General features: G+C 38.5%; 2 protein-coding genes across 3 annotated transcripts in view; one reads left to right on the top strand and one right to left on the bottom strand.

Annotated features, from left to right (window-relative positions):
• The window catches only part of RHCE (Rh blood group CcEe antigens), a 35,676-nt gene extending 33,985 nt beyond the window's left edge, over window positions 1-1,691 (top strand). The window contains exon 10 of the mRNA XM_007178689.2: window positions 1,665-1,691. Coding sequence (XP_007178751.2) covers window positions 1,665-1,691 — 27 coding nt within the window. The remainder of the gene's footprint in view (window positions 1-1,664) is intronic.
• Window positions 1,692-3,480: 1,789 nt separating this feature from the next.
• Window positions 3,481-25,192, bottom strand: TMEM50A (transmembrane protein 50A). Of its 2 annotated transcripts, none has more exons than XM_007178691.3 (7): window positions 25,041-25,192; window positions 23,254-23,359; window positions 21,402-21,514; window positions 19,129-19,196; window positions 16,959-17,051; window positions 14,073-14,133; window positions 3,481-3,979 (listed from the first exon to the last, which is right to left on the bottom strand). In XM_007178691.3, the coding sequence occupies exons 2-7, from the start codon at window positions 23,344-23,346 to the stop codon at window positions 3,934-3,936; spliced, it is 474 nt and encodes a 157-aa protein (XP_007178753.1). In that variant the 5' UTR covers window positions 23,347-23,359; window positions 25,041-25,192; the 3' UTR covers window positions 3,481-3,933. The 2 variants fall into 2 exon arrangements, with proteins under 2 accessions (XP_007178753.1, XP_007178754.1); XM_007178692.3 differs by lacking the exon at window positions 25,041-25,192 and adding an exon at window positions 24,444-24,570.
• Between the last annotated feature and the right edge of the window lie 13 nt (window positions 25,193-25,205).

The following is a 25,205-nucleotide window of genomic DNA, read 5'->3' as shown; positions in this document are numbered from 1 at the left end:
TTTTTTGCGAGTCTCCCATGGACAAGCCCCTGTTCTGATTATTGTGTGGATGCAAACAGAGAAAATAGGGGTCTAAGCACTTAGAAGAACTGGATCTTTACCTGTGCACAGCTCTATCTATTAGGTACTAAATAAGTAACGCTGGCAGTAGCTGCTAGTTGAACCAGCAGAGGCAGAGGTCACAAGCTTGGGGAGGTCAGGATTTGCTGGACGTGGCTAAGTGACAGAAAGTGAAAGACATTCCAAGAAAGGGGAGGATTGAGAGCAAACACAGGAGAAGCATGAAGCAACTGGCTCAGGGGCGAGTTGGTGAAGAGGAGGATGAATGGTGGGCAGAGTCACTTGAATCATCCTTCAGGCGATGGGAAGCTCCCAAGGTTTACGTGGGGAAATGGTGCTGTAAAATGAATGTTTCGGGGGTGAGCAGTATGACAGGATTAAGCATGTAGGATGGATTCTGAAATGACTGCGGTATACTCAAGGTCATCCATGGCTTTCTGAACACATATTTGCTGTTTATTTTTTTCATGATTGTATTGCCAAGAAATTTAAACACCACCACTGTTTTAGCACAAAAACACGACAAAATGTGTTGAGTTCCTCTTGCTGTTTTACGCAAAACAGCATAGCCCTGTCACACTGGTGTCACCCCTGCTTCTGATTTAACACAGATGTTCTAGACACACAGTAAGGGTCCAAAAAATGCTCGTTCTGCCAAAATGAGGAGAGCCGGTTTTTAAAGCAAAGTAGGAAAACAGATCAGGAGCCTGCTGATTCCTCCCCTTTGGGAGGGGCCCAGTGGAAACAGCCTTATCTGGGAGGCAGATCTGAATTGAGTCCTAGCTCACCCACCACAGGCTGGTGTCCTTGGGCAAGTCACTTTACTTCTGTGGGGTGGAAGGGAGGCTCAGTTCCTTCATTTGTGAAATGAGATCAAATTCAACGTTCAGGAGTCAGACAGATCTGGGTTCTACCACCTCTAGCTCTGTGATCTCTGAAATGGAGATATCTCACTAGGTTGTTGGAAGGATTTAAGGGAGGTAACATGTGTGAAATGTTAGCACACTGATCCATAGAAAACACCGCATAAACTTTAGCTACTCTGATTTCTGGTTCTAGAATTCTGTGATCCAAGGCTACTCAACATGCAGTGATGTTGTATGGCAGGGTACCACATGGCACTACCAAAGAACTGAGGATCGACTTATTTAGCTTGCAGAAGAGAAGACCCAAGGGAGACCTAAGAACAATCTTCAAACACTTGAGAGACTGTCATGTAGAAGAGGGAAAATATTTTTTTCTATGCTTCTCCAAAGAATTTAACTAGGCCCAGTGGGTGATGCAGTATAAATTGCTAACAATTTGAACTGTCTGCAAAACGGAATAAACTACTTCATGTGGTAGTGAGTCTCCTGTCATTGGAGGTGTTCAGACACAAGCCAGGTGACCATTAATGATCCATGTAAAGAGCTATATGAAATGAGATCTAGCTATCTAAGAGATCTTCCACTTCAGATTTTATGAAAGGACTAAGACCTTTGTGATGAAACAACATTTTGGGCAACATAAGTTTCGAAAGATCAAGCCAGAATCAATATGTGTACAATATTAAGCATATAATAAGGGTTCATCTGTAATAAAAAATGTTTGCTTTCCTTTTACAGTTTCCACATTTGGCTGTTGGATATTAAGCGAAAGCATCCAAGAAAAACGAGGCCTGTTTGAAAACAACTTCTTTTCACTGTTGCCCATTTTTCTGTGTGTGTGACAAACACTCATTACAGCAAAGTCTCCTTATGTACAATGAAACAGGTCAGAGATAGATTTGATATTAAAAATAAAAGACTAAAAACATAAGGGATAATTTTATATTATAATAATTTTAAATAATTATGTTTGATTTCATGAAAGATGATGCTATCATTTTCTTGGGTGCAGACACACAGTTCACAAAACTAAGGTTTTGGTTCAATTTTAATGACAATTCCTAGATTCTTTCTTGAGCTTAATAAAGTATTAAGCTATCAGTTAACTCATCTACATCAGCAAAGCAGACGATATAAAACAGGGGAAAACTAAGAACTCACTTAGATTTAGCCCTTGCAGACACTGTGCTTTTATTCCAGTGGTTTTACAAGGAGTTTTTACTCCCTGAGCATATCCTGAATTTAACTGTGGGGAAGACATTCGTGGTCAAACGTGGAGATACACTGCCTCAAGATTTAAAAACTAGTTCTGTGACCTTGAGGAAATCATTTAAATTGCCATGGTCTGGGTTCCCTTATCAGTAAGAAGAGAAGGTGAACTTCAACCCCTAAGATTGCCTCCACTTCTCACATCCTGTGGATCTAAAACCTCACCAGGAGTGATTTGCTGTGAGATGACAGCAACACAGCCATTTCTTTGAATAGTTGATGACCAGGCAACATTCAAATTGTACACACTGGGAGAAAACTATGGCTGACATAGAAAGGGGACCACTGGGACTTCTCTGGTGGTCCAGTGGTAAAGAATCCGCCTTCCAATGTGGGGGACGAGGGTTCGATCCCTGGTCGGGGAAGATCCCACATGCCACGGAGTAACTAAGCCCGTGCACCACAACTACTGAGCTCGCGTGCCTCAACTAGAGAGCCCGTGTACCGCAAACCACAGAGCCCACACCCTCTGGAACCCGCGCACAGCAGCTAGAGAAGAGAAAACCCGCCGCCACAACTAGACAGGAGCCCACACGCTGCAACGAAGATCCCGCGTGCCGCAACGAAGATGCAGCCAAACAAACAAACAAACAAACAAACAATTTAAAATAAAAAATAAATATTAAAAAAAAAGGACCACAATTTAAATCTAAGAGATATTTGGCATTTAATGAATGGCTAATTGTAGCAAGTTTTATGTAAGAAAACATTTTAAGCTTTAGTTCTGAAGAACATGTATCCCACAGTTAGCTAGTTTATTAAAGAAAAAATAAATTCCCATTTTGCCAAAGTGGGGCGCCTGGGGGATAACAGAATTCCAAAGAGGAACAGACTAAGAATTCCCAGTAGTTAACATTTGTCATTATAATTGACCCTGCTGGTCTATCTTGAGCTTAGTGGTTCAGTACAGAGATACAATGAAATGGAATCCCATTTATTATCAAACCGACAACAGAATTAGTCACCTGAGTAAAGACCAGTGTCAAATCCCTATCCTCTTCCTCTTTCCTTCCATGGTGGCTGTGGAGTGACTGTCAGCGTCCCACCAGGACCAGGTATCACAGCTGAGTTACTACTCACCCCCTTCCCCCCCTACATCAGTGCCACTGAAGGGACACTTTTGAGGAGACTGGCGGCAGGACTGTGGGGCTACTCTCTTTCAACATGTTCACTCACCCCTTGGGAGATGCTCAATAGTTACTTACACTGAAATATTTACAGAATTTGTGGCAAAACCATATAAACCAAACACAAAGTATACTGAGAAAGAATTCTGACCACTGAGTAGTTTTTTAAAAACAATACGTTTATATTTCATTTAACATTTGACACAGAAGAGGCCACATTTAAATAAACACATTCAATCTTCAGAGCACTTTAACTGCAGTTTTGCACCTTGGATATGACAAATACTCATATAAGATGCTTCCATAATTTCTTTTGTGATTTATTTTTATTTTTACAAATTATACCATGATAAAACATAATAAAAATTTCTCATGTGAAATATTTTTCTTTAACATTTTACAAGTTAAGCAAATGCATACCACAATAGATTTTGCTGTTGTTGTTGTTGTTTAAATAGGGAGTTCTCATGATTTTAGTATTATACAAATTTAAGTTGAGACTACACTCAGAAAGAAGTTTAGAAAAAGGCATTACAAAAGACTGGGAGTGAGTAGTGAAAAAAAAAAACAAACCCATGCAGGACTTCTCTGCAGTAAGAAATCAGATGTTTTCACTGCCACAAGTCTTCAGTGCGGCCAAACTTAAAAACGAGTCCTCTGTGAATAAAATAAGAAACATCACATGACTAGCTGAGTTTGGTGAAAGAAAGACTGTGTGAGATTTAGAATCGTGGGAAACTAACAACAAAGAATAATTGATGAGTTGTATGGAAAAAACCCATGGGATGTATCAGAACAGAAACTGATCATTCTAAGGTAGTAAATTCTTTCACTGTGCTCAGCTGTGCTATTTACCATTAGCTTCCCTGCATCCTTAACTTCTGAGTTTGGAGACATATGTCCCTCCTAAAAAGTTAACCAATGTTTAGCATGTAACCATTATATGCCTGATTTTATCTAATTCATTTAACAAGCCTTTTTTTCTTTTAACATCTTTATTGGAGTATAATTGCTTTACAATGGTGTGTTAGTTTCTGCTTTATAAAAAAGTGAATCAGCTATACATATACATATATCCCCATATCCCCACATTTAGGTTGATTCCATATCCTGGCTATTGCAAATAGTGCTGCAATGAACATGATTGTACATGTATCTTTTTGAATTATGGTTTTCTCAGGGTATATGCCCAGTAGTGGGATTGCTGGGTCATATGGTAGTTCTATTTTTAGGTTTTTAAGGAACCTCCATACTGTTCTCCATAGTGGCTGTATCAATTTACATTCCCACCAACAGTGCAAGAGGGTTCCCTTTTCTCCACACCCTCTCCAGCATTTATTGTTTGTAGATCTTTTGATGATGGCTATTCTGACTGGTGTGAGGTGATACCTCATTGTAGTTTTGATTTGCATTTCTCTAATGATTAGTGATGTTCAGCATCCTTTCATGTGTTTGTTGACAATCTATATATCTTCTTTGGAGAAATGTCTATTTAGGTCTTTTGCCCATTTTTGGATTGGGTTGTTTGTTTTTTTGATATTGAGCTGCATGAGCTGCTTGTAAATTTTGGAGATTAATCCTTTGTCAGTTGCTTCATTTGCAAATATTTTCTCCCATTCAGAGGGTTGTCTTTTCATCTTGTTTATGTTTTCCTTTGCTGTGCAAAAGCTTTTAAGTTTCATTAGGTCCCAGTTGTTTATTTTTGTTTTTATTTCTATTTCTCTAGGAGGTGGGTCAAAAAGGATCTTGCTGTGATTTATGTCATAGAGTGTTCTGCCTATGTTTTCCTCTAAGAGTTTTATAGCGTCTGGCCTTACATTTAGGTCTTTAATCCATTTGGAGTTTATTTTTGTGTATGGTGTTAGGGAGTGTTCTAATTTCATTCTTTTACATGTAGCTGTCCAGTTTTCCCAGCACCACTTATTGAAGAGGCTGTCTTTTCTCCATTGTATATTCTTGCCTCCTTTATCAAAGATAAGGTGACCACATGTGCATGGGTTTATCTCTGGGTTTTCTATCCTGTTCCATTGATCTATATTTCTGTTTTTGTGCCAGTACCATACTGTCTTGATTACTGTAGTTTTGTAGTATAGTCTGAAGTCCAGGAGCCTGATTCCTCCAGCTCCGTTTTTCTTTCTCAAGATAGCTTTGGCTATTCGGGGTCTTTTGTGTTTCCATACAAATTGTGAAATTTTTTGTTCTAGTTCTGTGAAAAATGCCATTGGTAGTTTGATAGGGATTGCACTGAATCTGTAGATTACTTTGGGTAGTATAGTCATTTTCACAATGTTGATTCTTCCAATCCAAGAACATGGTATACCTCTCCATCTGTTTGTATCATCTTTACTTTCTTTCATCAGTGTCTTATAGTTTTCTGCATACAGGTCTTTTGTCTCCTTAGGTAGGTTTATTCCTAGGTATTTTATTCTTTTTGTTGCAGTGGTAAATGGGAGTGTTTCCTTGATTTCTCTTTCAGATTTTTCATCATTAGTGTATAGGAATGCAAGAGACTTCTGTGCATTAATTTTGTATCCTGCTACTTTACCAAATTCATTGATTAGCTCTAGCAGTTTTCTGGTAGCATCTTTAGGATTCTCTATGTATAGTATCATGTCATCTGCAAACAGTGACAGCTTTACTTCTTTTCTGATTTGGATTCCTTTTATTTCTTTTTCTTCTCTGAGTGCTGTGGCTAAAACTTCCAAAACTATGTTGAATAATAGTGGTCAGAGTGGACAACCTTGTCTTGTTCCTGATCTTAGAGAAAATGGTTTCAGTTTTTCACCACTGAGGACAATGTTGGCTGTGGGTTTGTCATATATGGCCTTTATTATGTTGATGTAAGTTCTCTCTATGCCTACTTTCTGGAGGGTTTTTTTTTTATCATAAATGGGTGTTGAATTTTGTCAAAAGCTTTTTCTGCATCTATTGAGAGGATCATATGGATTTTCTTCTTCAATTTGTTAATATGGTTTATCACATTGATTGATATGGATATATTGAAGAATTCTTGCATCCCTGGGATAAACCTCACTTGTTCATGGTGTATGATCCTTTTAATGTGCTGTTGGATTCTGTTTGCTAGTATTTTTTTGAGGATTTTTGCGTCTATGTTCATCAGTGATATTGGCCTGTAGTTTTCTTTCTTTGTGACATCTTTGTCTCGTTTTGGTATCAGGGTGATAATGGCCTTGTAGAATGAGTTTGGGAGTGTTCCTTCTCTGCTATATTTTGGAAGAGTTTGAGAAGGATAGGTGTTAGCTCTTCTCTAAATGTTTGATAGAATTCGCCTGTGAAGCCATCTGGTCCTGGGCTTTTGTCTGCTGGAAGATTTTTAATCAGTCTCAATTTCAGTGCTTGTGATTGGTCTGTTTATATTTTCTGTTTCTTCCTGGTTCAGTATCGGAAGGTTGTGCTTTTCTAACAATTTGTCCATTTCTTCCAGGTTGTCCATTTTATTGGCATAGAGTTGCTTGTAGTAATCGCTCATGATCCTGTGTATTTCTGCAGTGTCAGTTGTTACTTCTCCTTTTTCATTTCTAATTCTATTGATTTGTCTTCTCCCTTTTTTTCTTGATGAGGCTGGCTAATGGTTTATCAATTTTGTGTATCTTCTCAAAGAACCAGCTTTTAGTTTTATTGATCTTAGCTATTGTTTCCTTCATTTCTTTTTCATTTATTTCTGATCTGATCTTTATGATTTCTTTCATTCTGCTAACTTTGGGGGTTTTTTGCTCTTCTTTCTCTAATTGCTTTAGGTGTAAGGTTAGGTTGTTTATTTGAGATGTTTCTTGTTTCTTGAGGTAGGATTGTGTTGTTATAAACTTCCCTCTTACAACTGCTTTTGCTGCATCCCATAGGTTTTGGGTCATCGTGTTTTCATTGTCATTTGTTTCTAGGTATTTTTTGATTTCCTCTTTGATTTCTTCAGAGATCTCTTGGTTATTTAGTAGTGTATTGTTTACCCTCCATGTGTTTGTATTTTTTACAGATTTTTTCCTGTAATTGATATCTAGTCTCATAGCGTTGTGGTCGGAAAAGATACTTGATATGATTTCAATTTTCTTAAATCTACCAAGGCTTGATTTGTGACCCAAGATATGGTCTATCCTGGAGAATGTTCCACGAGCACTTAAGAAAAGTGTATTCTGTTGTTCTTGGATGGAATATCCTATAAATATCAATTAAATCCATCTTGTTTAATGTATCATTGAAATCTTGTGTTTCCTTATTTATTTTCATTTTGGATGATCTGTCCATTGGTGAAAGTGGGGTGTTAAAGTCCCCTACTATGATTGTGTTACTGTCGATTTCCCCTTTTATGGCTGTTAGCATTTGCCTTATGAATTGAGGTGCTCCTATGTTGGGTGCATAAATATTTACAATTGTTACATCTTCTTTTTGGATTGATCCCTTGGTCATTATGTAGTGTCCTTCTTTGTCTCTTGTAATTGCCTTTATTTTAAAGTCTATTTTGTCTGATATGAGAATTGCTACTCCAGCTTTCTTTTGATTTCCATTTGCATGGAATATCTTTTTCCATCCCCTCGCTTTCAGTCTGTATGTGTCCCTAGGTCTGAAGTGGGTCTCTTGTAGACAGCATATATACGGGTCTTGTTTTTGTTATCCATTCAGCCAGTCTATGTCTTTTGGTTGGAGCATTTAATCCATTTACATTTAAGGTAGTTATCAATATGTATGTTCCTATTACCATTTTCTTAATTGATTTGGGTTTGTTATTGTAGGTCTTTTCCTTCTCTTGTGTTTCCTGCCGAGAGAAGTTCCTTTAGCATTTGTTGTAAAGCTGGTTTGGTGGTGCTGATTCTCTTAGCTTTTGCTTGTCTGTAAAGGTTTTAATTTCTCCATCGAATCTGAATGAGATCCTTGCTGGGTAGAGTAATCTTGGTTGTAGTTTTTTCCCTTTCATCCCTTTAAATATGTCCTGCCACTCCCTTCTGGCTTGCAGAGTTTCTGCTGAAAGATCAGCTGTTAACCTTATGGGGATTCCCTTGTATGTTATTTGTTGCTTTTCCTCTGCTGCTTTTAATATTTTCTCTTTGTATTTAATTTTTGATAGCTTGATTAATATGTGTCTTGGCATGTTTCTCCTTGGATATATCCCGTATGGGACTCTCTGCACTTCCTGGACTTGATTGACTATTTCCTTTCCCATATTAGGGAAGTTTTCAACTATAATCTCTTCAAATATTTTCTCAGTCCCTTTCTTTTTCTCTTCTTCTTCTGGGACCCCTATAATTTGAATGTTGGTGTGCTTAATGTTGTCCCAGAGGTCTCTAAGACTGTCTTCAATTCTTTTCATTCTTTTTTCTTTATTCTGCTCTGTGGTAGTTATTTCCACTATTTTATCTTCCAGGTCACTTATCCGTTTTTCTGCCTCAGTTATTCTATTGATTCCTTCTAGAGAATTTTTAATTTCATTTCTTGTGTTGTTCATCACTGTTTGTTTGCTCTTTAGTTCTTCTAGGTCCTTGTTAAAAATTTCTTGTATTTTCTCCATTGTATTTCCAAGATTTTGGATCATCTTTACTATTATTGCTCTGAATTCTTTTTCAGGTAGACTGCCTATTTCCTCTTCATTTGTTTGGTCTGGTGGGTTTTTACCTTGCTCCTTTATCTGCTGTGTGTTTCTCTGTCTTCTCATTTTGCTTAACTTACTGTGTTTGGGGTCTCCTTTTTGCAGGCTGCAGGTTTGTAGTTCCTGTTGTTTTTGGTGTCTGCCCGCAGTGGCTAAGGTTGGTTCAGTGTGTTGTGTAGGCTTCCTGGTGGAGGGGACTGGTGCCTGTGTTCTGGTGGATGAGGCTGGATCTTGTCTTTCTGGTGGGCAGGACCATGTCCGGTGGTGTGTCTCGGGGTGTCTGTGACCTTATTATGATTTTTGGTAGCCTCTCTGCTAATGGGTGGGGTTGTATTCCTGTCTTGCTAGTTGTTTGCCATGGGGTGTCCAGCACTGTAGCTTGCTGGTCGTTGAGTGGAGCTGGGTCTTAGCGTTGAGATGGAGATCTCTGGGAGAGCTCTCGCCATTTGATATTATGTGGAGCTGGGAGGTCTCTGGTGGACCAATGTCCTGAACTCGGCTCTCCCACCTCAGAGGCACAGGCCTGACGCCCGGCCGGAGCACCAAGACCCTGTCAGCCACACGGCTGCTGCCATTTTCCCCTGGCCAACAAGCCTTTTTTAAGTTGAGGTGCTAGGTGCTAGAAGCTAGGGCTATAAAAGTAAAGATACAGTCCCTGCCTTCAAGTTGCTCATGTTCTTGATGACACAATGTGGTAGTATAGGGGGTGGGGGTGGGGAGACACATATGTATCACATGTTAAGGGAGCAGAGAACATATGGGAATTTATTTTGCCTGGATGTGTTAGAAAAGGATTTACAGAGGAGGTAATATGAGATGAATTTTGAAGGATAAGCAGGAGTTTGAATGGGAGGTTGGGAGGAACAGGAGCTAGTGGGATGATGAAGGAAGATGTTTTAGGGAGAGGAAAAGGAAAAGTAGATCAAAAGGCAAAGAGGAATAAAAGACCATGGGGCCTCAGAACAAGCCCAGGAGATGGATGTGTCAGGAAATGCCCTCACAGAGCTTACACTCTAGGTTTTAGTTTGGGAAGTATCTATAGTTGTCTTCAAGGCTTCAGTTTAAGAGGGCAGACTGGAATTATATGCATAAGAATATGTATACACACACATATATATATCTCAATATAAATATCTGTGGTGTAGTAAAGCAGCGGAGAGTCCAATATGGCCAGAGTATAGTTTAAGAATCAAGGAAGATGAGCAACGGCAGTGGCCAGATTTGGTAAGCCAATTGACCAGGGTGGCAAATTGCCCACAGGGGCCTTCGGTGCCTTAGATGAGTCAAGGGGGCAGGCACCAGCCTGTGATCTACTAAAGGGGCAGCTGGTACTCAGGCCCAGGCAATGCATGAGATAGGACTATGCAGAGATGCATCCCCATTAAAAGAAACAACTTTAGCTCCAGCGGATTGTTGCTGAGCAGGACCCAGGTTGTTAGATCATCTAGCTTTTCAAGAAAGGCCCCAAATTCCAATTTTTGATGAAATCTCTTGATTTTTAAATGTCAGCTCCATAAAACAAAAAATAGTGTATAGGCTAAATAAAACAGAATTGTGGGCAGAATTTGGCTGGATAGTCACTAGTGGTAACCTCTTCTGTAGACAGCTCCGAGTTTTGAAAAATTTTAAGGTGGGACATGACAGGCTTAGAGCTTTGTTTAAGAAGGAAACCTGACATAGGAAAACTGGATCCAAGAGAGGGATAGTCCAGGATGTGAAGTGCTCAGGAAGGGATGAGGACGACCAAACATAACAATGGAAATAGACAAAAAGAGAACTGGTTTAAGACAATTCAGAAGCAGACTCGTCATCAGGGCTTGGATGTGGGGAGTAAGTGCAAGGGAGAAATGAGAGGAGTGGACGCTTCAGTGGCATCTGCTGGTTTTCATATCTGTTTTCCAATCTCCAGTGTATACTCAAGGTTAAACCCTCAATCAAAATGGTTGATTTAAAACAGGTTTCATAGGGAATTCCCTGGCGCTCCACTGGTTAGGACTCTGCGCTACCACTGCAGGGGGCCCAGGTTCGATCCCTGGTGGGGGAACTAAGATCCTGTAAGCTTAGCAGCACGGCCAAAAAATTAAAAAAACAGGTTCCATAGGCCTTTATAAAGGTAAACACCTGAGTGTTTTTTGATGAAAACAAAAATGCAACCAGGAAAAAACAAAAAAAAGTGCAACCAGGAAGTCATCTATACCCTCTCTTGGAAGTATATGAATTTCTCTTTATAAAGGATTTCATAAACCTCCAAAAAGTGATTTGATCTCTGCTCTTCCAGGTAATATCAAACCTACTGCTGCAAAAAAAGAAAAACCGAAGTTGGGTATTAGGGCCCCTACTCTCCAGAGAGCTTAAAAGAGATGTGGTAACTTCAGCACACTAGTCACCAGATGTAAACTATAATCTCAATAGTTTCTTGGGCAAGAGCCAGTCCCTCCTACATTGTCAGATGGTCACCTTTGGTACTGACATCAGTTTCTGAAACAGTAATTTCTAAGCTGTTGCTGAGAATTGTTCTGTTATAAATCAAAATGGTAGGCAATCTGCTACAACTGTTCTAACAATGGTGTCTATTAGTTGAATTTAATTTCAATTTGCTTACAGTATTTTCACAAAACCAAATTAGTTTTTAGACTTAATAGATAGAATAGTAATAAATGAGAAATTAACCAAACTCGTTGCATAGAAAAGTAATTTATTATAACTAATTTGAGACAATGACAAGTCACTGATCGGTTTCCAAGGTTTTGTGAAATGTGATAACTACCATATGAACTTAACGTGTTTCTTCCCTCATTGGAAAAGATAAAAGTTTCCCACAAATCTTCACTCAATCCTCTGGTTCCTCCCTGCTGTGATAGAGTAACTTCTCTGCCAAAAACAGTATCTCAAGGTGGAACTTACTTTATCCTCTACCTCTGCCAGAGAAAATGATGATTAAAATAAAGAAGTCTGCTGTTTGCCCTTCCTTGGCTGGTTCTCGTAAATCCCCTCCCCACCACTCCATCCTGAAACTTTTCTAACCCCTGCCTCTGACCCTGTTACACTGCCTTCCTTTGGCTGAAGTTGTGGGGCACTGAATTCCCCCGAGCACCTCTAACCCTGTGGAGATACTGGAGTAGTGAGCTCAGGGTGCCTGGTCTTTCTTTAAAGATGCCCAAGCCTCAGCATTGCAGCTTGAAAGGAAAAGAAATCATAAATATCAACACTGTCCCTCTCATAAACACAGGCTACATTACCCTATAAAATAACAAACTTACCCATATTTACCAAATTTGCATAACCTGGGGAGTGAGGTTTGTTCACTTTGTATTTTTCATGTACAGTGTTACATTCTTTAAAAAAAAAAAAAAAAAAAGAAGGCAGGAGGGAAACAGTACTAAGCAACTGGTTGAAGATTCACCAAAAGGAGAAAACGTCAATTAAATTCATTCCAGGGCTTCCCTGGTGGCGCAGTGGTTGAGAGTCTGCCTGCCAATGCAGGGGACACGGGTTCGAGCCCTGGTCTGGGAGGATCCCACATGCCGCGGGGCAACTGGGCCCGTGAGCCACAATTACTGAGCCTGCGTGTCTGGAGCCTGTGCTCCGCAACAGGAGAGGCCGCGATGGTTGGAGGCCTGCGCACCGCGATGAAGAGTGGTCCCCGCTTGCCGCAGCTGGAGAGGGCCCTCGCACAGAAACGAAGACCCAACACAGCCATAAATAAATTTAAAAAAAATAAAAAAATTTAAAAAATTAAAAAAAAAAAATTCATTCCAAATTTCAAATTTCACCCTCATAGTAGCTGGAGACTGAACTTTGAAGTCAGATAGCCTGCATTTCAGCCACATGATCTCAAACATGAGCTCTGTGCCTGTTTCTCACATAAAAAATGGTGATACTAATGGAGCCACCTTCCGAGTCATGTTGGGGATTAACTGAGAGCACACGTGTAACACTAAGATGATGCCCTGCACATAAAAAGTGCTCAATAAACTTTGGTCATTATTATTTTCTGCACAAAAATCAATGGACTAACATTTTTTAAAAAACTCTTTGGGTTTTCTCCACTAGTTTCAAGATGCAAGGTATGACCCAAAGAGGCTGTGTATCTTGCCACATGTAAGTTCACATTTTTCTTATTTCTAAACTGATTTTATAAAATTGCAAAAATGCTTTGTGGTAGAATGGAAGAAGTGTGAATACCAGCTGCTGACTATTATTAAAGGGCAACTGTTAGCATTGCATGAGTGGTTCAAGTAGATATGGGGCATCTATTTCCTTTCAGGAGGTGGGTGGGAAGGGACAGGGAAGGAAAAGTCCTAGAATAGACTGTCCTAGAATATACAACATATAAAGAAGATACAGAATATAAAGGTTTTTTTAAAACCTATTTTGGATTAAGGACATCTTTGAAAATCTGATGAAAGCCACAGACTCTCTTCCCAGAAACAAGCAGAAAAACCAATGTCTTGCATACAGAAATACCCGGTGGTTCCCAATCTTCAGAAGCCTACCCATGGAACGGAAGTTAAGAACTCCTGATGCACAGGATAAAGAGAAGTTTTTGTTGTTGTTGTTGTTTTGGGGGGGAGGGGTTAAGTGGGAGGCCAGGGATAGGGGAAAGGGCAGGCCCTAAGTGTCCAGGAAAGAATGAACATTAGAAAAGATTAGTGATAAAAGTATTAAGGTCTTAGCAATCTTTTAATTTGTCATTGCATCAGAAGGATAAAAAAATGTCAGGGCTTTTCCTCTACCCCTCAAATGTCACAAATTCTAGTGACACCAAGGATAGTAAGAACCATAAAATGCATTCAGAAACAAAATTTTAAGGAGAAATGATTTTAAGCAGGCTTTCATTAAAAGCAACTGTTAGAGATACAGATTTTAAATGAACAGTGCCAGTGTTATGTAACTAAATCTACACAAATCACAGTTCTTCGTTAAAGGGGAGGTGGTGGCAATTTAAAAAATCGATGTATGTTCCCAAGGTGGGCAGCAAGCCAACCCGTGTAGTAAAAATATCTTTCTCAGCCTCATTCTTCGTATTTTATGACACTAACATGGGGAAGGGGCATTAGACAGGGGGAAATTAAGCAACTAAATATAGTAAATGACATAAAATAAACCATTATTTTAAAAAAAGATAGGATGAAGAATGCAAAACAAACTTACCCAAAAAAGATGAAGGCATTTTGGAAAAATACAGCAATTCCAGGGTATACGATGGCTTTTTCTGTAAAAGTAATTGTAATACTTAGAGGTTTATGATCTCAACACATTGTTTCTGATAAACTGGTGCATATCAGTTTTCCTGCCTAACATAATTGATTTTTCTGGTAACTATAGTTGGTGTGGGCATTAAATGGCATAATACATACGACAGAGTGTAGCGCTGGTAGCCTCCTTCATTTATTTAACAAATACTGAGTACATATTATGTGCCAGCACTGTTCAATGTGCTGAGGATACTGCAGTAAATAAAACAGGCAAAGTGTTTGCCTTCACGGAGCTAGAGAATACCAAGAATAAATAAGGAGAAAAAGCAGGAAAGGTATAGGAAATGTAGTGAATGATGATATTTTATACAGGTGGGCAGAAAAACCACATGAGAAGGTGACACTGGCATAAGGACACGAAGAAGGAAGTGGGGGCAGGAGCCATGCAGAAACAGTGGAACAACAAGTGCAAAAGCCCTGGGGTGGGAGTGGCCTGGTACATTAGAGGAATGGTCATGTGGGCCGAAGAGAGAAAAGCAGGAGACAGATCAGAGAAGTACGAGGGGCAGGCTGGGAGGTGCGGATCCTCTAGAGCCTTGCAGTAATGGTGAGGACTTTGATTTTCACTCTGGGTGAGAGGAAAAGCCATCGGAGGGTTTTGAGCAGAAAAGTGACCTGAGCTGACACATTTCAATAGGATCCTTCTGGTTGCTGTGCTGACAGTAGACTAAAGGGGGGAAGGGGAGAAACAGAAACCAGTGAGGCGGCTATTTTAGGAAATCAGGCCAGAGACTATAATGGATTGAACCAGGGTGGGAGCCATGGAGAAGGTAAAAAGTGGTCAGATGCAAGACCACTTTTTTTTTTTTTTTTTGAAATTCACGTTCTTTTATTTATTTATTTATTTATTTATTTATGACTGTGTTGAGTCTTCGTTTCTGTGCGAGGGCTTTCTCTAGTTACGGCAAGTGGGGACCACTCTTCATCGCTGTGCGCGGGCCTCTCACCATCGCGGCCTCTCTTGTTGCGGAGCACAGGCTCCAGACGCGCAGGCTCAGCAGTTGTGGCTCACGGGCCTAGTTGCTCCACGGCACGTGGGATCTTCCCAGACCAGGGCTCGAACCCGTGTCGCCTGCATTAGCAGGCAGATTCTCAACCACTGCGCCACCAGGGAAGCCCAAGACCACTTTTTTTAATAGCAGAATCAACAGGATTTGCTGATGGACTGGGGTGTGTGGGATGTGAGAGAAAGAGGTGTCATCCTTGACAGGCCTTAACCACCCAGGTTTTGGGCTTAAACACCTGGATGGAGAAAGCAGCCCCTAACTAAGACGGGCAAGACTGCCAGAGGACCATTTTGTCCCCATTTTATCCTCGACTTAAGTTGAAATTCTCATAAATTTCTACTATTGGAACTGTTAATCATCGCTGACTAATTGACAAACTGAGGCATGATGAATAGATGAATAGCAACTTTTTCTCATAATAGTTTCAGATTAATCTGATTACCATAACCACTGGTTTGTATAAGCCTTCTCTACTAGAAGGCCACATTAAATAACTATTAACACTAGATTGACTCATAAAGATCCTATATAAAGGCAACTTTATAAAATTCCAGATCTGCTGCTAATAATTCTCAAAGCATAACCTGGCTTCAGAAGCCTTTAGGAAAATAACTTAAAAGTGTATGAGATGAACACATTCCTACAAAAAGGGGCTCTGTATCAATAGTTGTATCTAGGAAAGAAGAATTATCAGTAATTTTATTTTCCTCTGAGCTCTTTTATAGTCTCAATTTCCTACAATGAACAAGAATTATGCACTTCACATGATAAAAGGTAACATTTTTGTTTTTAAAACATGATGGTGATAGATTTTATAGCAGCAAGAAAACTACTTATGATATCATGTTAAATGCAAAAGGCTAGGTTCAAAATTATATTTATACTATGATTATAACTACTTAAAAAACGCAAGATACCAAAGGAATATACCAAAATATTTAAGAGTAGAAAGATTATTATAGTTTTTCTTTTCTTTCTTTTCTACATTTTTAGTAACATGGTTTTATAATATATAAATAAAAGAAAAAATATAAATATTTAAAACTGCCTATCATTCCTATCTGTAAGATTAAAACAATTTTAATAAAAAATCAGGAAACCAATGATTTCAATCCAAGAATTACATTTTATTCAAAGAAGTAAAATGTTAAAATATGAGCTAGCTTAGATCTCTGCTGGTCTAGTTTGGCAAATCATTAATATTATATTTTTACTATGATAAGCATCGTCAATTTTACCCAGAACATTAAATGGATCTCATGTTTTTCTGGGGTCCCTCAAGGCAAAATTTCAGCCAGGGACCCAAAGGCAGGTCTTTTCCTAGCTTGCCTTAAACTGGCCTTATATAGCAGATACGCCTTAAGGGTTAATTTGCTTTTCTGTCTAAAAGAAGATGCTATCATATTATCACGGAGGCTTAGCTCAATAAATTTCAATTCTAGGATGTTAGAGCTTTGCCTGGATATTATTCAGCAAGTCAAAACTTGCCAAATAGCTGGACAACATGTGTTCTGCTTTTGAGGTTTTTGGAAGCCAAAGAGAAACAAGGTATAGAGCTGTGTTCCATTCCTTCCAGGCTCTAGATTAGAAAATACAGAAGAAAGGCACACTAAAAACATAGCAAACAAACAAAACAAATACAGATAGGGGGAGGAGAGTTCCCAGGCACAAATGCCTTGCTAGTATGAAAAAAGCTTTATTCTGAAGAAAAACCAACTTTAACACAAAATTTCAGTATTCCATTGAAGTAAAATAAAAACTGCGTTTTCTCTTACCTTTAGCAACATACCCTCCAAAAAGAATCCACATAGATGCGATCAGAGAGCCAAAGGCCAACATGAAACCAATGAACAGCCAAATGCGAGCACCTTAAGGAAAATAATATTTTACCAGAATTGTTTCTCAAATGGCAGCAGTCAGTTCAAATAACTTTTCAAAAAGAAGACAAAAACCCAAAGAGAAAAAAATGTGTAGTTGTCATTAAAGTCTAAAGCAAGACCAGTGAAAAATGTGCTGAGTATCATCAGTGTGGACGTTGGCCCTTTTCCTGTTGGTTGGTTGGTCTGTATATTCTAAGTGCCTAAGCTTACTTTCCCCAACTATGACACTGAGAAAAACTTCACTCTCCCTTCCTATATAAATCTCACGAAATATGTTTCCCTATATTTAGAAGCTCCTTCTCCAAGTATTTTTAGAAATTGTGCTCCAAAGTTTAAAGCCCTCCAAGAGAACTTGCAAACAATAACATAGGTATACTTAACAAAAAATTCATACTCAGTGATATGTGAACCTAAACACTACCGTATTTCCCTTTCAAGCAAGTCAGGCAGCAAAGCAAATTCAAATTTAGTGTGGCTGGCACTTAGGACTAAGTTGCATTAAAATTATGTTAACAGAGAAAGACAACCAACTTATAAATCACATTATACAATATTTATGAAGATTTGATATGAAATAAATGGAGTTATTAGATGGCCTAAAATGAATTCTGAGATGAGTTTGTTTAATTAGCACAAATACATTTTAATAAAAACACTGCCCTGCTCAATAAAGCACAGCAAATAGAATGTTATACATAAATTTCTGATTTCATACCCAAAACATAAAATAGTTCTGAAATAATAAGCTGTTACTCATAGATGAGATACTAAAACAAATACAACTAGCTCTGGACCCCCAAAGCTGTGCTAGCTAACAAATTTTATTTATGGATGGATTGATTGATTGATTGATTGATTGATTGATTTATGGATAATATTATTGGCTTATTATTACCAACACTAACTGCTAACGTTCATCTCTGTTTAGAGTTTACAAGGTTGTGGTACGTCAGTATTTCTGTATCTCTTCTACTTAAGTTGATCTACAAAGAGAGTGAACCAAAGGAGTCTGAAAGCATAGACCAGAGCTGACTACTGCAGTTTCTCCTGTTTCATTAGGGAAAGAAAAAAAAAAAGTCACCTGAAATTTGCCTATATCCAGGTTTATTTTTGTATGGATATAATATTTTAAGTTTACCACTTAAACTGCTCAATAAATATCTGCCCCCTCAAATCTTTGACTAAACTGGACCCTATAGGAAGCTGTGCTATACGTATCCTGTATTCTGCCTACCTTGGGTACATGGCCATGGGGTTCAGGGGATATGAGTTCCTTAGTTGAGCAGGGCAGGCCTGGGTGAATCTAAGCACTAAAATTCTATTATTCTATTCAGTTTTGCAAGATTAAAAGAGTTGCACAACAAAAATGAATGCACCTACTACTGAACTGTATACTTAAATTTTGGTAAATTTTATGTTGTGTATTTTAAAACACACCAAAAAACTATGACTCTAAGCTATTTCAAAATGCTAATTCAATCAAGTAAGGTTTGCAAAAAAGGGAAGAAAATAATTTATATGGTATAGCTTCTTTTAAAAAAAAATAATTAATTAATTAATTAATTAATTAGGCTGCACTGGGTCTTAGTTGCGGCACACGCAATCTTCATTGCTGTGTGTGGGATCTTTGTTGCAACATGTGGGATCTTTAGTTGTGGCATGTGGGCTCCAGTTCCCTGACCAGGGATCCAACCCAGGCCCCCTGCATTGGGAGCGCAAAGTCTTAACCACTGGACCATCAGGGAAGTCCGGGTACAGTCTCAAGTAGCAGAAATTCTATTTTGCACATGTATTCTTTATTATATACTGTTCTTTACCGTACTCTGTATACATTTATATCCACATATTATTGCACAGGGTTATATATTCAAAACTGTGCATATATTTAAAAATACTATTCTGCAATCTTTGATCAAATGCGACTTTTACCTTAGGCCTTGGAACCTATAACCTCTCCTTGGAACCTATAACCTATCTCCAATCTGAAGGAGTCAGACAAGTGGCCCTTCCATGTATAATTCTCATTTTAAGGGTGTATAGTAAGATGTTTTTTGCACCTATTTACCTGTTTGACCCAGGCAACCTTCACTGTAACTATCACCTCGCACTTGTCCATTCGATACTGCATTAATCCTGTGTGAATACAATAAAACCAAGAGATCAGGGTCTCTGACTCTTAACAGGAAATTATCCATGACATCAAATTACCAGGTACAATAAGCTAGAGTTCTGAAAATTTCAGGTAAGTCTTCATAAGTCTTGAGTAATGGGTTTATACACCTTAGGCAAGTCCCCTCAACCAGATATCCTGTAAAGCAGTGGCCATAGTCCCCAGACCAGCAGAATCAGCATCACCTGGGAATTCTTTAGAAAGAAAATTCCCCGGCTCCACCCCAAGTTTATTGAAGCAGAAACGCTGGGTATGGGCCCCAGCAATCTGAATTTTAACAAATCCTTCAGGTGATTCTGATGCTTGTTAAAATTTGAGAGTGAAATTCTCAAAATTATATCTTGTTAAGATTGGAAGGATCTTTACCTTGGTCCTATCTAGTTTTCCATTTGTACACATCAGACATACTCAACATGAAGAGATGCAAGTGGTAAAATCTTGTTTTTTCAATCCCTGTTACACATTCCAGACATAAGAAGTCTTTTGCTGACTTTCACAGAATACTAAATTGAGATAGCCTTGCTTTCTTTAGAAGTATCCTCTGAAAATTTTAAAATATTATGGGAAACTGTTCACAATATATCAAGAAGTTAGAAAACTATGTATGTGTGTATGTGTGTGTGTGTGTGTGTGTGTGTATCTCCATTTAACTGTGTATGTGTGAGTGTCTACTGCTAGAAAGACACAGGGGCTGTGTCTATCGTATTTCTCACTTTTAGTCTCAGTGCCTAGCACAGGGATTGGCAAATAGTAGGTGCTAAATACATGAACCCTAATTTTTTCACAACAACATAAAGTCTTAATTTATTCATTCAAATCTAAGTTTTAAAAAGAATGACCAAAATACTCTTAATTATTTTTAGTGATCTCTTTTAAGTTATTTGGTACATAAAACAAACACATTTTAAAACAAGTTTCATATTTTTAAACAATGCAGATGTTCTTGGGCTAGTGGCTATTGGCTCTTCTTTTTCCTTGCTGAGCCACCTGAATACACTTCACAGCCCTCTGTGGGACAGCCATGACCCTGCCTCGTCAGTCTTCACCACTAGGCACATCCTCGAATGAACAACCTCTTTTTGTTCTCTGGTATTACGGGTTTTATACATATCTCAAACTTATAGAAAAGTCCCAAGTATAGTTCAAATAAATTTGTTTTCCTGAAACATTTGACACTTGCCAACATGATGACCCATAACCCCAGAAATTTGTATGTATTTCCTACAAATGAGACAGTTCTACTGAACAATACAACCATCAAGATCGGGAAATTAACAATGATCCATTCCCATTAGCTAACCATCAGACCTCATTCAAGTTCCCCGGTTGTCCCAATAATGCTCTAAATAGTAAAAGGATCCGGTCCAGAACCATGAGGGACATTTTGTTCTCCTGTCTCTTTAGTCTCCGCAGTCTGGACAGTTCCGCAGTCTTCTCTGGCTTTTATGACCTTGACCCTTTACTCCAGCCATGCTGGTCCCCTTGCCATACAGCCTTTGTGCTTGCTCTTCCGTCTGCCTGGAATGATCCTCTCTTATGTATCTCCATGATCAGATCCTTAACTTCTTCAAATCTGTACTTAAAAATCACCTTCCAGTAAGGCCTTCCTTGACTCTATTTAAAATTTCTGCACCCCCTGCTGACATCTCATATCCCCCCCTCTGCTTTTTCTCCCTATCACTTATCATTATCTTACATGCTATATATTTAAGTTATTTCTCTTTAGTTACAATCTGCCTCACTCATTAAGGTATAAATTCCATAAATGCATGGATTTTCCTGTTTTATATACTGTATTTACTGTACCTAGAGCAGAGCCTGGGAATATAAAAGCTTAATAAATATTTGTTGGATGAATGAATAAACAAACTCTTAGACAAAGTATATGGTTTCTGACGTGAAAGTAAAGTTATAAACACTGGCAGCCTAGAAATAAAAGGATAGCTGAGAGAAGCTGGGAGACAGAAGTGGGAGAGGAGAGGTGGAAGGAAGAACAGAAAAGAAGCCTGCTGCTTTTCTTCATCAGCCCTTCTCTATGATTTGACTTTTAAACCATGTCCCATATGTTAATTTGGTAACACTTAAAAAATTTAACTCTACTCAACTGTATGTAAAACATTTTTCTTTTGTGACAATCTGTAAGTCATGTCACTAACAATGACACTTACATTAGGAAGGCTATGGTTGCTATAACACCACAGGCATGGTAGGAGTGGTTGAACTCTTCCATGCTGGGATAAATGACAGCTGCATCTATGATAATCCACCAGCCTGTAAAAAACTAAAACAAACAAACCACAAAAAGGAGAAAGTACAGTTATTTCATATCTTACTGGATAAAAAGAAAGCAAGGAATCTTGCTTTCCAGCAAAGAAAGCAAGGAATCAGGCAAAGAATCTAAGTGAAGAGATCCCTTCTAATAAAGTCCAAAATTTTCTTAAATGTTCCAGCAGTTTCTTGCATATAATTAGTATATGGCTTAATATCTGATGAAAAATTAGATACCCTAAAGTCCCACAGCAATTATTATTTATTAACACTTCTTTTCTAAGTCTACTTTAGTCATTATTTTATGTTGCCATATTAAAGTCTGTAATCTAATTTTGTGAACTAGAAGTTACAATATTTCATGGCAGGAGAAAGGAAAAAAGTGATTCAGACTCCAGCTGACAGGAGGAGTGGCCTGTTGTCGATATACTATAAGCCTCCAGGAAGATATTATTGAAAATGGAAAAAAAAAAAAGTATTGAAAATAATATAGGGAATAATTATCGTTGATAGAATTTTAGCTAGCCTCTTGGTGTTGTGAAATAAACAATGGCTATGCAGTACTGCTTTCCCTTTTGATGAATTATAGTGCAGTCTACAGATGGTTTCAGAGATTATGCTAAATTCAATTTAAATACCAAATTATAATTTATCTTAATTTCATTTGGCTCTGGACACTATCAAGGGCAAACATATAATGAAAAAACATTAAAACTGCACAAATATTTTTATCACATGAGCAGAAACTTACAATAAGATGATATTAAGCAAATACTGACAAGTAGCTTAGAAGGTTTGGAAAGTAACCCCCTTCTCTATCCCCACTTGCAACCCTGACCTAGTTCGCTCTCAGCATTGCCATCTTCAGGGAATTATTTTAAAATAACTATTTTAGGCTAATCAAATTATTTTTATCAGGTTACAGACAGATCCATACTCCATTAATGACTTTTTTACTAGCTAGTGCAAGTACTCTTTCACTGTTTTTTTTTCACCCTTAGCTCAATGTATTCAAGATATTTTCTTCATAGACTAACATTCAAAGCTTTTTTTTTTTTTAAGAGCAGAATTTCTATAGTAGTTTTATATTTTGACATTACTTTGGAAAAATATAGGATAATTATTTTTCATAGATTATAACTGTCAGAGACTAGGCAAAGAGGACATATTTAAACTTAGAGTTTTGTTTGTTTAAAATTCACTCTTTAGAGCATATGACAACATTAGAGGACAAAACAAATATCAGATACCTTGAAGGATCTGTAATGTAAATAAGAATTTTATACTATAAATTACTTCTAAGCAATATATTTTTATGAGTTCTTTCTTTCTATTTTCTAATGAGATTGAGAAGAAAGTTAATGCTGGATCATGGAGAAACACAATCATATCTCTTGAATGGTTTTGACCTGATTGTTTCTTAAACACTTCTTAGTAACTTAATGTACTTATTAAGAGGAAGCATAATCCATGCTATGAGTAAGTGTATAAAATATACTGTCTTACTATACAATTTTTTTCATGCAGTTAAAGTAAAATAATCTAATCAAATTTCAAGCCATAATGTCAACTCTTTAAATGGAATAACTAAACCCTCCCATAAATAAAACAAAATATCAACATTTATTTTTAAAAATTCAGTAGTCAAAGATAAAATAAATAGCACTTACTTAAAGACATCACACAGAGCTTTAAATACATAAAAACAAACACACCAAAATAATGAAGGCCCAAATTATCAAGGACACTTACTAGGATACCAGCAGCAATGGAAGCAATAGTATTGCGCTTTTCCCCCCAATCAATGCATTCTGAGCATCTCAAGCCTTCTAGAAATCCAGACATTTTTTTCAGGTCACTTGAAAAAACAAACAAACAAAAAAACCAACTAAAGTACTTCTATTGACTTGCTTCAAACCTGACTTGTGTTTCTAGAAAATAATTAACAGTTCAGGAATAATTTAATAAAAGTGAAGTTACAAATACTTTATCTGGCTACATATACTTCAGAATATTTGATTTAGCTTTTGATGAATTTCCACATAACTTTGGAAAACAAAATGTGGACTCATTTAAGTTTTTTTTTTTAATTTAAAAGATAGTTTCGGTATATTTTAAGCAATATAAACAAAAGTGGGCATCCAAATATTGAAAAAATTTTACACTGATTATTAATTTTAATTCCAAACTAAGTTATTATGTGACTTAGATATTTACAGTCCAGCAGCACTAGCATAGCAAAGAGACAAATGATAACACTTTGGTTCTGAGTTAAAGCATGGACTCAGATGAAAAATATTTCTCTTAGCAATTTACACATTTTGTCATAGAACATGTTTCTTCACACTCAGATTAAGAAATTAAACACTGCACCCGCATCACATCCCTTCACTTCATTATTTTTTCCTTCTCTATGTCTGTCTGTTGGCGTCATTTCTATGTAAAGAACACCCATTTCATTTTAGTAAGCTCTATCTCTGATTCTAACATGTTTTCCACCCAAAAGAAAGCACAAAATTGAAGTCAATATTAATTCAGACCATAAAAAAAGAAGAAAGAAAAAAAAAGAAAGGAAGGAAGGAAGAAATTAAAGAAAGAAGGAAGGAAAGAAAGGAAAGAAAGAAAGAAAACGCACTGCTATATTACCATGGCTAAATTACCATAGACGACATTTACATAAAACATTCCTTAGAGCTGGGCCATACAAACCCGGTCTGAGACACATCCATAGGATCTCTATTTCAGAATATGAAAAAGCCTGCATTAAGTGTAAATTGTTAATAATCAAGCAAACATCCTAACTCCTACAGCGAATCTTAACCTGTCCATGAAGCTACTCTGTAGCCAGCAACTATGGTTGTTCGAAAACATATTCTAAAAAAGAGCAATGAATCCAGTTGGAAACTCCCTTTTAAAAATTAAATTTAAAACTGTGATTATACCCAGTGCTAATATGCCTTTAGAACAAGTCCAATTTTGAAAATTCACTCGTTTTATTCTTCCCTGGAAGGAACGGCAAGCCAGTATGTTGTTTTCGGTTCACCCCAATGACGCCGCCCCGAATCCGTTTTTCTTTGGTTTATTACCCGCACAACTCGTGCCCAAACTCCGCCCTCCAGATTCTGGGGATCTGAGGTGTAGAGAGTGGCCTGCGACTGGGAAGATGTGGAAACTAGTTCTAGCTCTTATGGCTCGGCCATCTCCCTCGCCGAGGGAACCAGCCAGCTTACACTCCTTCCGGGGTGTCAGTTTCTGCAGCTCTCAAGTAGGGGGGCATGCTGAGTTTCAGGGATCCTGTGACGTGCCGGGGAGGGCGCTGTCCGGAGTGCGGAGGAGGTCGCCCTCTCCCGCCGCCGGCCGGACACGAGTCAGCAGGAAGTGGCCAGGAAGGGTCCAGCAAGGCACAGCCTGAGCCTGCAGCTTCCCAGAGGGTGGACCCAACGACTCAGGCAGCATCAGCCGGGCAGACACTCCCGGGTCCCGGCCTCATCCGGCCTGCGGCAGTTCCTCCCCTTCCCCCACTCCTGCCTGGCACTTACGTCCAGCCCCGCGCGTGCAGTCGGTCCAGAGCCCGGTGTCGCGCCGCGCCGGGCCGCCTCACTTTCCCAGTTCCAGCCAAGAAAACAAAACAGCTACAGGCCGCCGGATACCCGGATTGAGCAGCACCGCCCCGGGAGCTCGGTCGCGCATGCGGAGACGCGGCG

Source organism: Balaenoptera acutorostrata, chromosome 1 (genome assembly GCF_949987535.1).
Source record: "Balaenoptera acutorostrata chromosome 1, mBalAcu1.1, whole genome shotgun sequence".
In the NCBI taxonomy this organism is placed as follows: Eukaryota; Metazoa; Chordata; class Mammalia; order Artiodactyla; family Balaenopteridae; genus Balaenoptera; species Balaenoptera acutorostrata.
The sequence above is the reverse complement of the archived record's forward strand: the minus strand, read 5'-3'. Positions and strand labels throughout refer to the sequence as shown.

Excerpts from the sequence above, each read along its gene's own strand:
- TMEM50A (XM_007178691.3), bottom strand. The coding sequence starts at position 23,346 with ATGTCTGGATTTCTAGAAGGCTTGAGATGCTCAGAATGCATTGATTGG. Across the intron at positions 19,197-21,401 it reads GCAACCATAGCCTTCCTAAT|GATTAATGCAGTATCGAATG; the intron begins GTAAGTGTCATT and ends GTATTCACACAG. Across the intron at positions 14,134-16,958 it reads TGGAGGGTATGTTGCTAAAG|AAAAAGCCATCGTATACCCT; the intron begins GTAAGAGAAAAC and ends TTACTTTTACAG.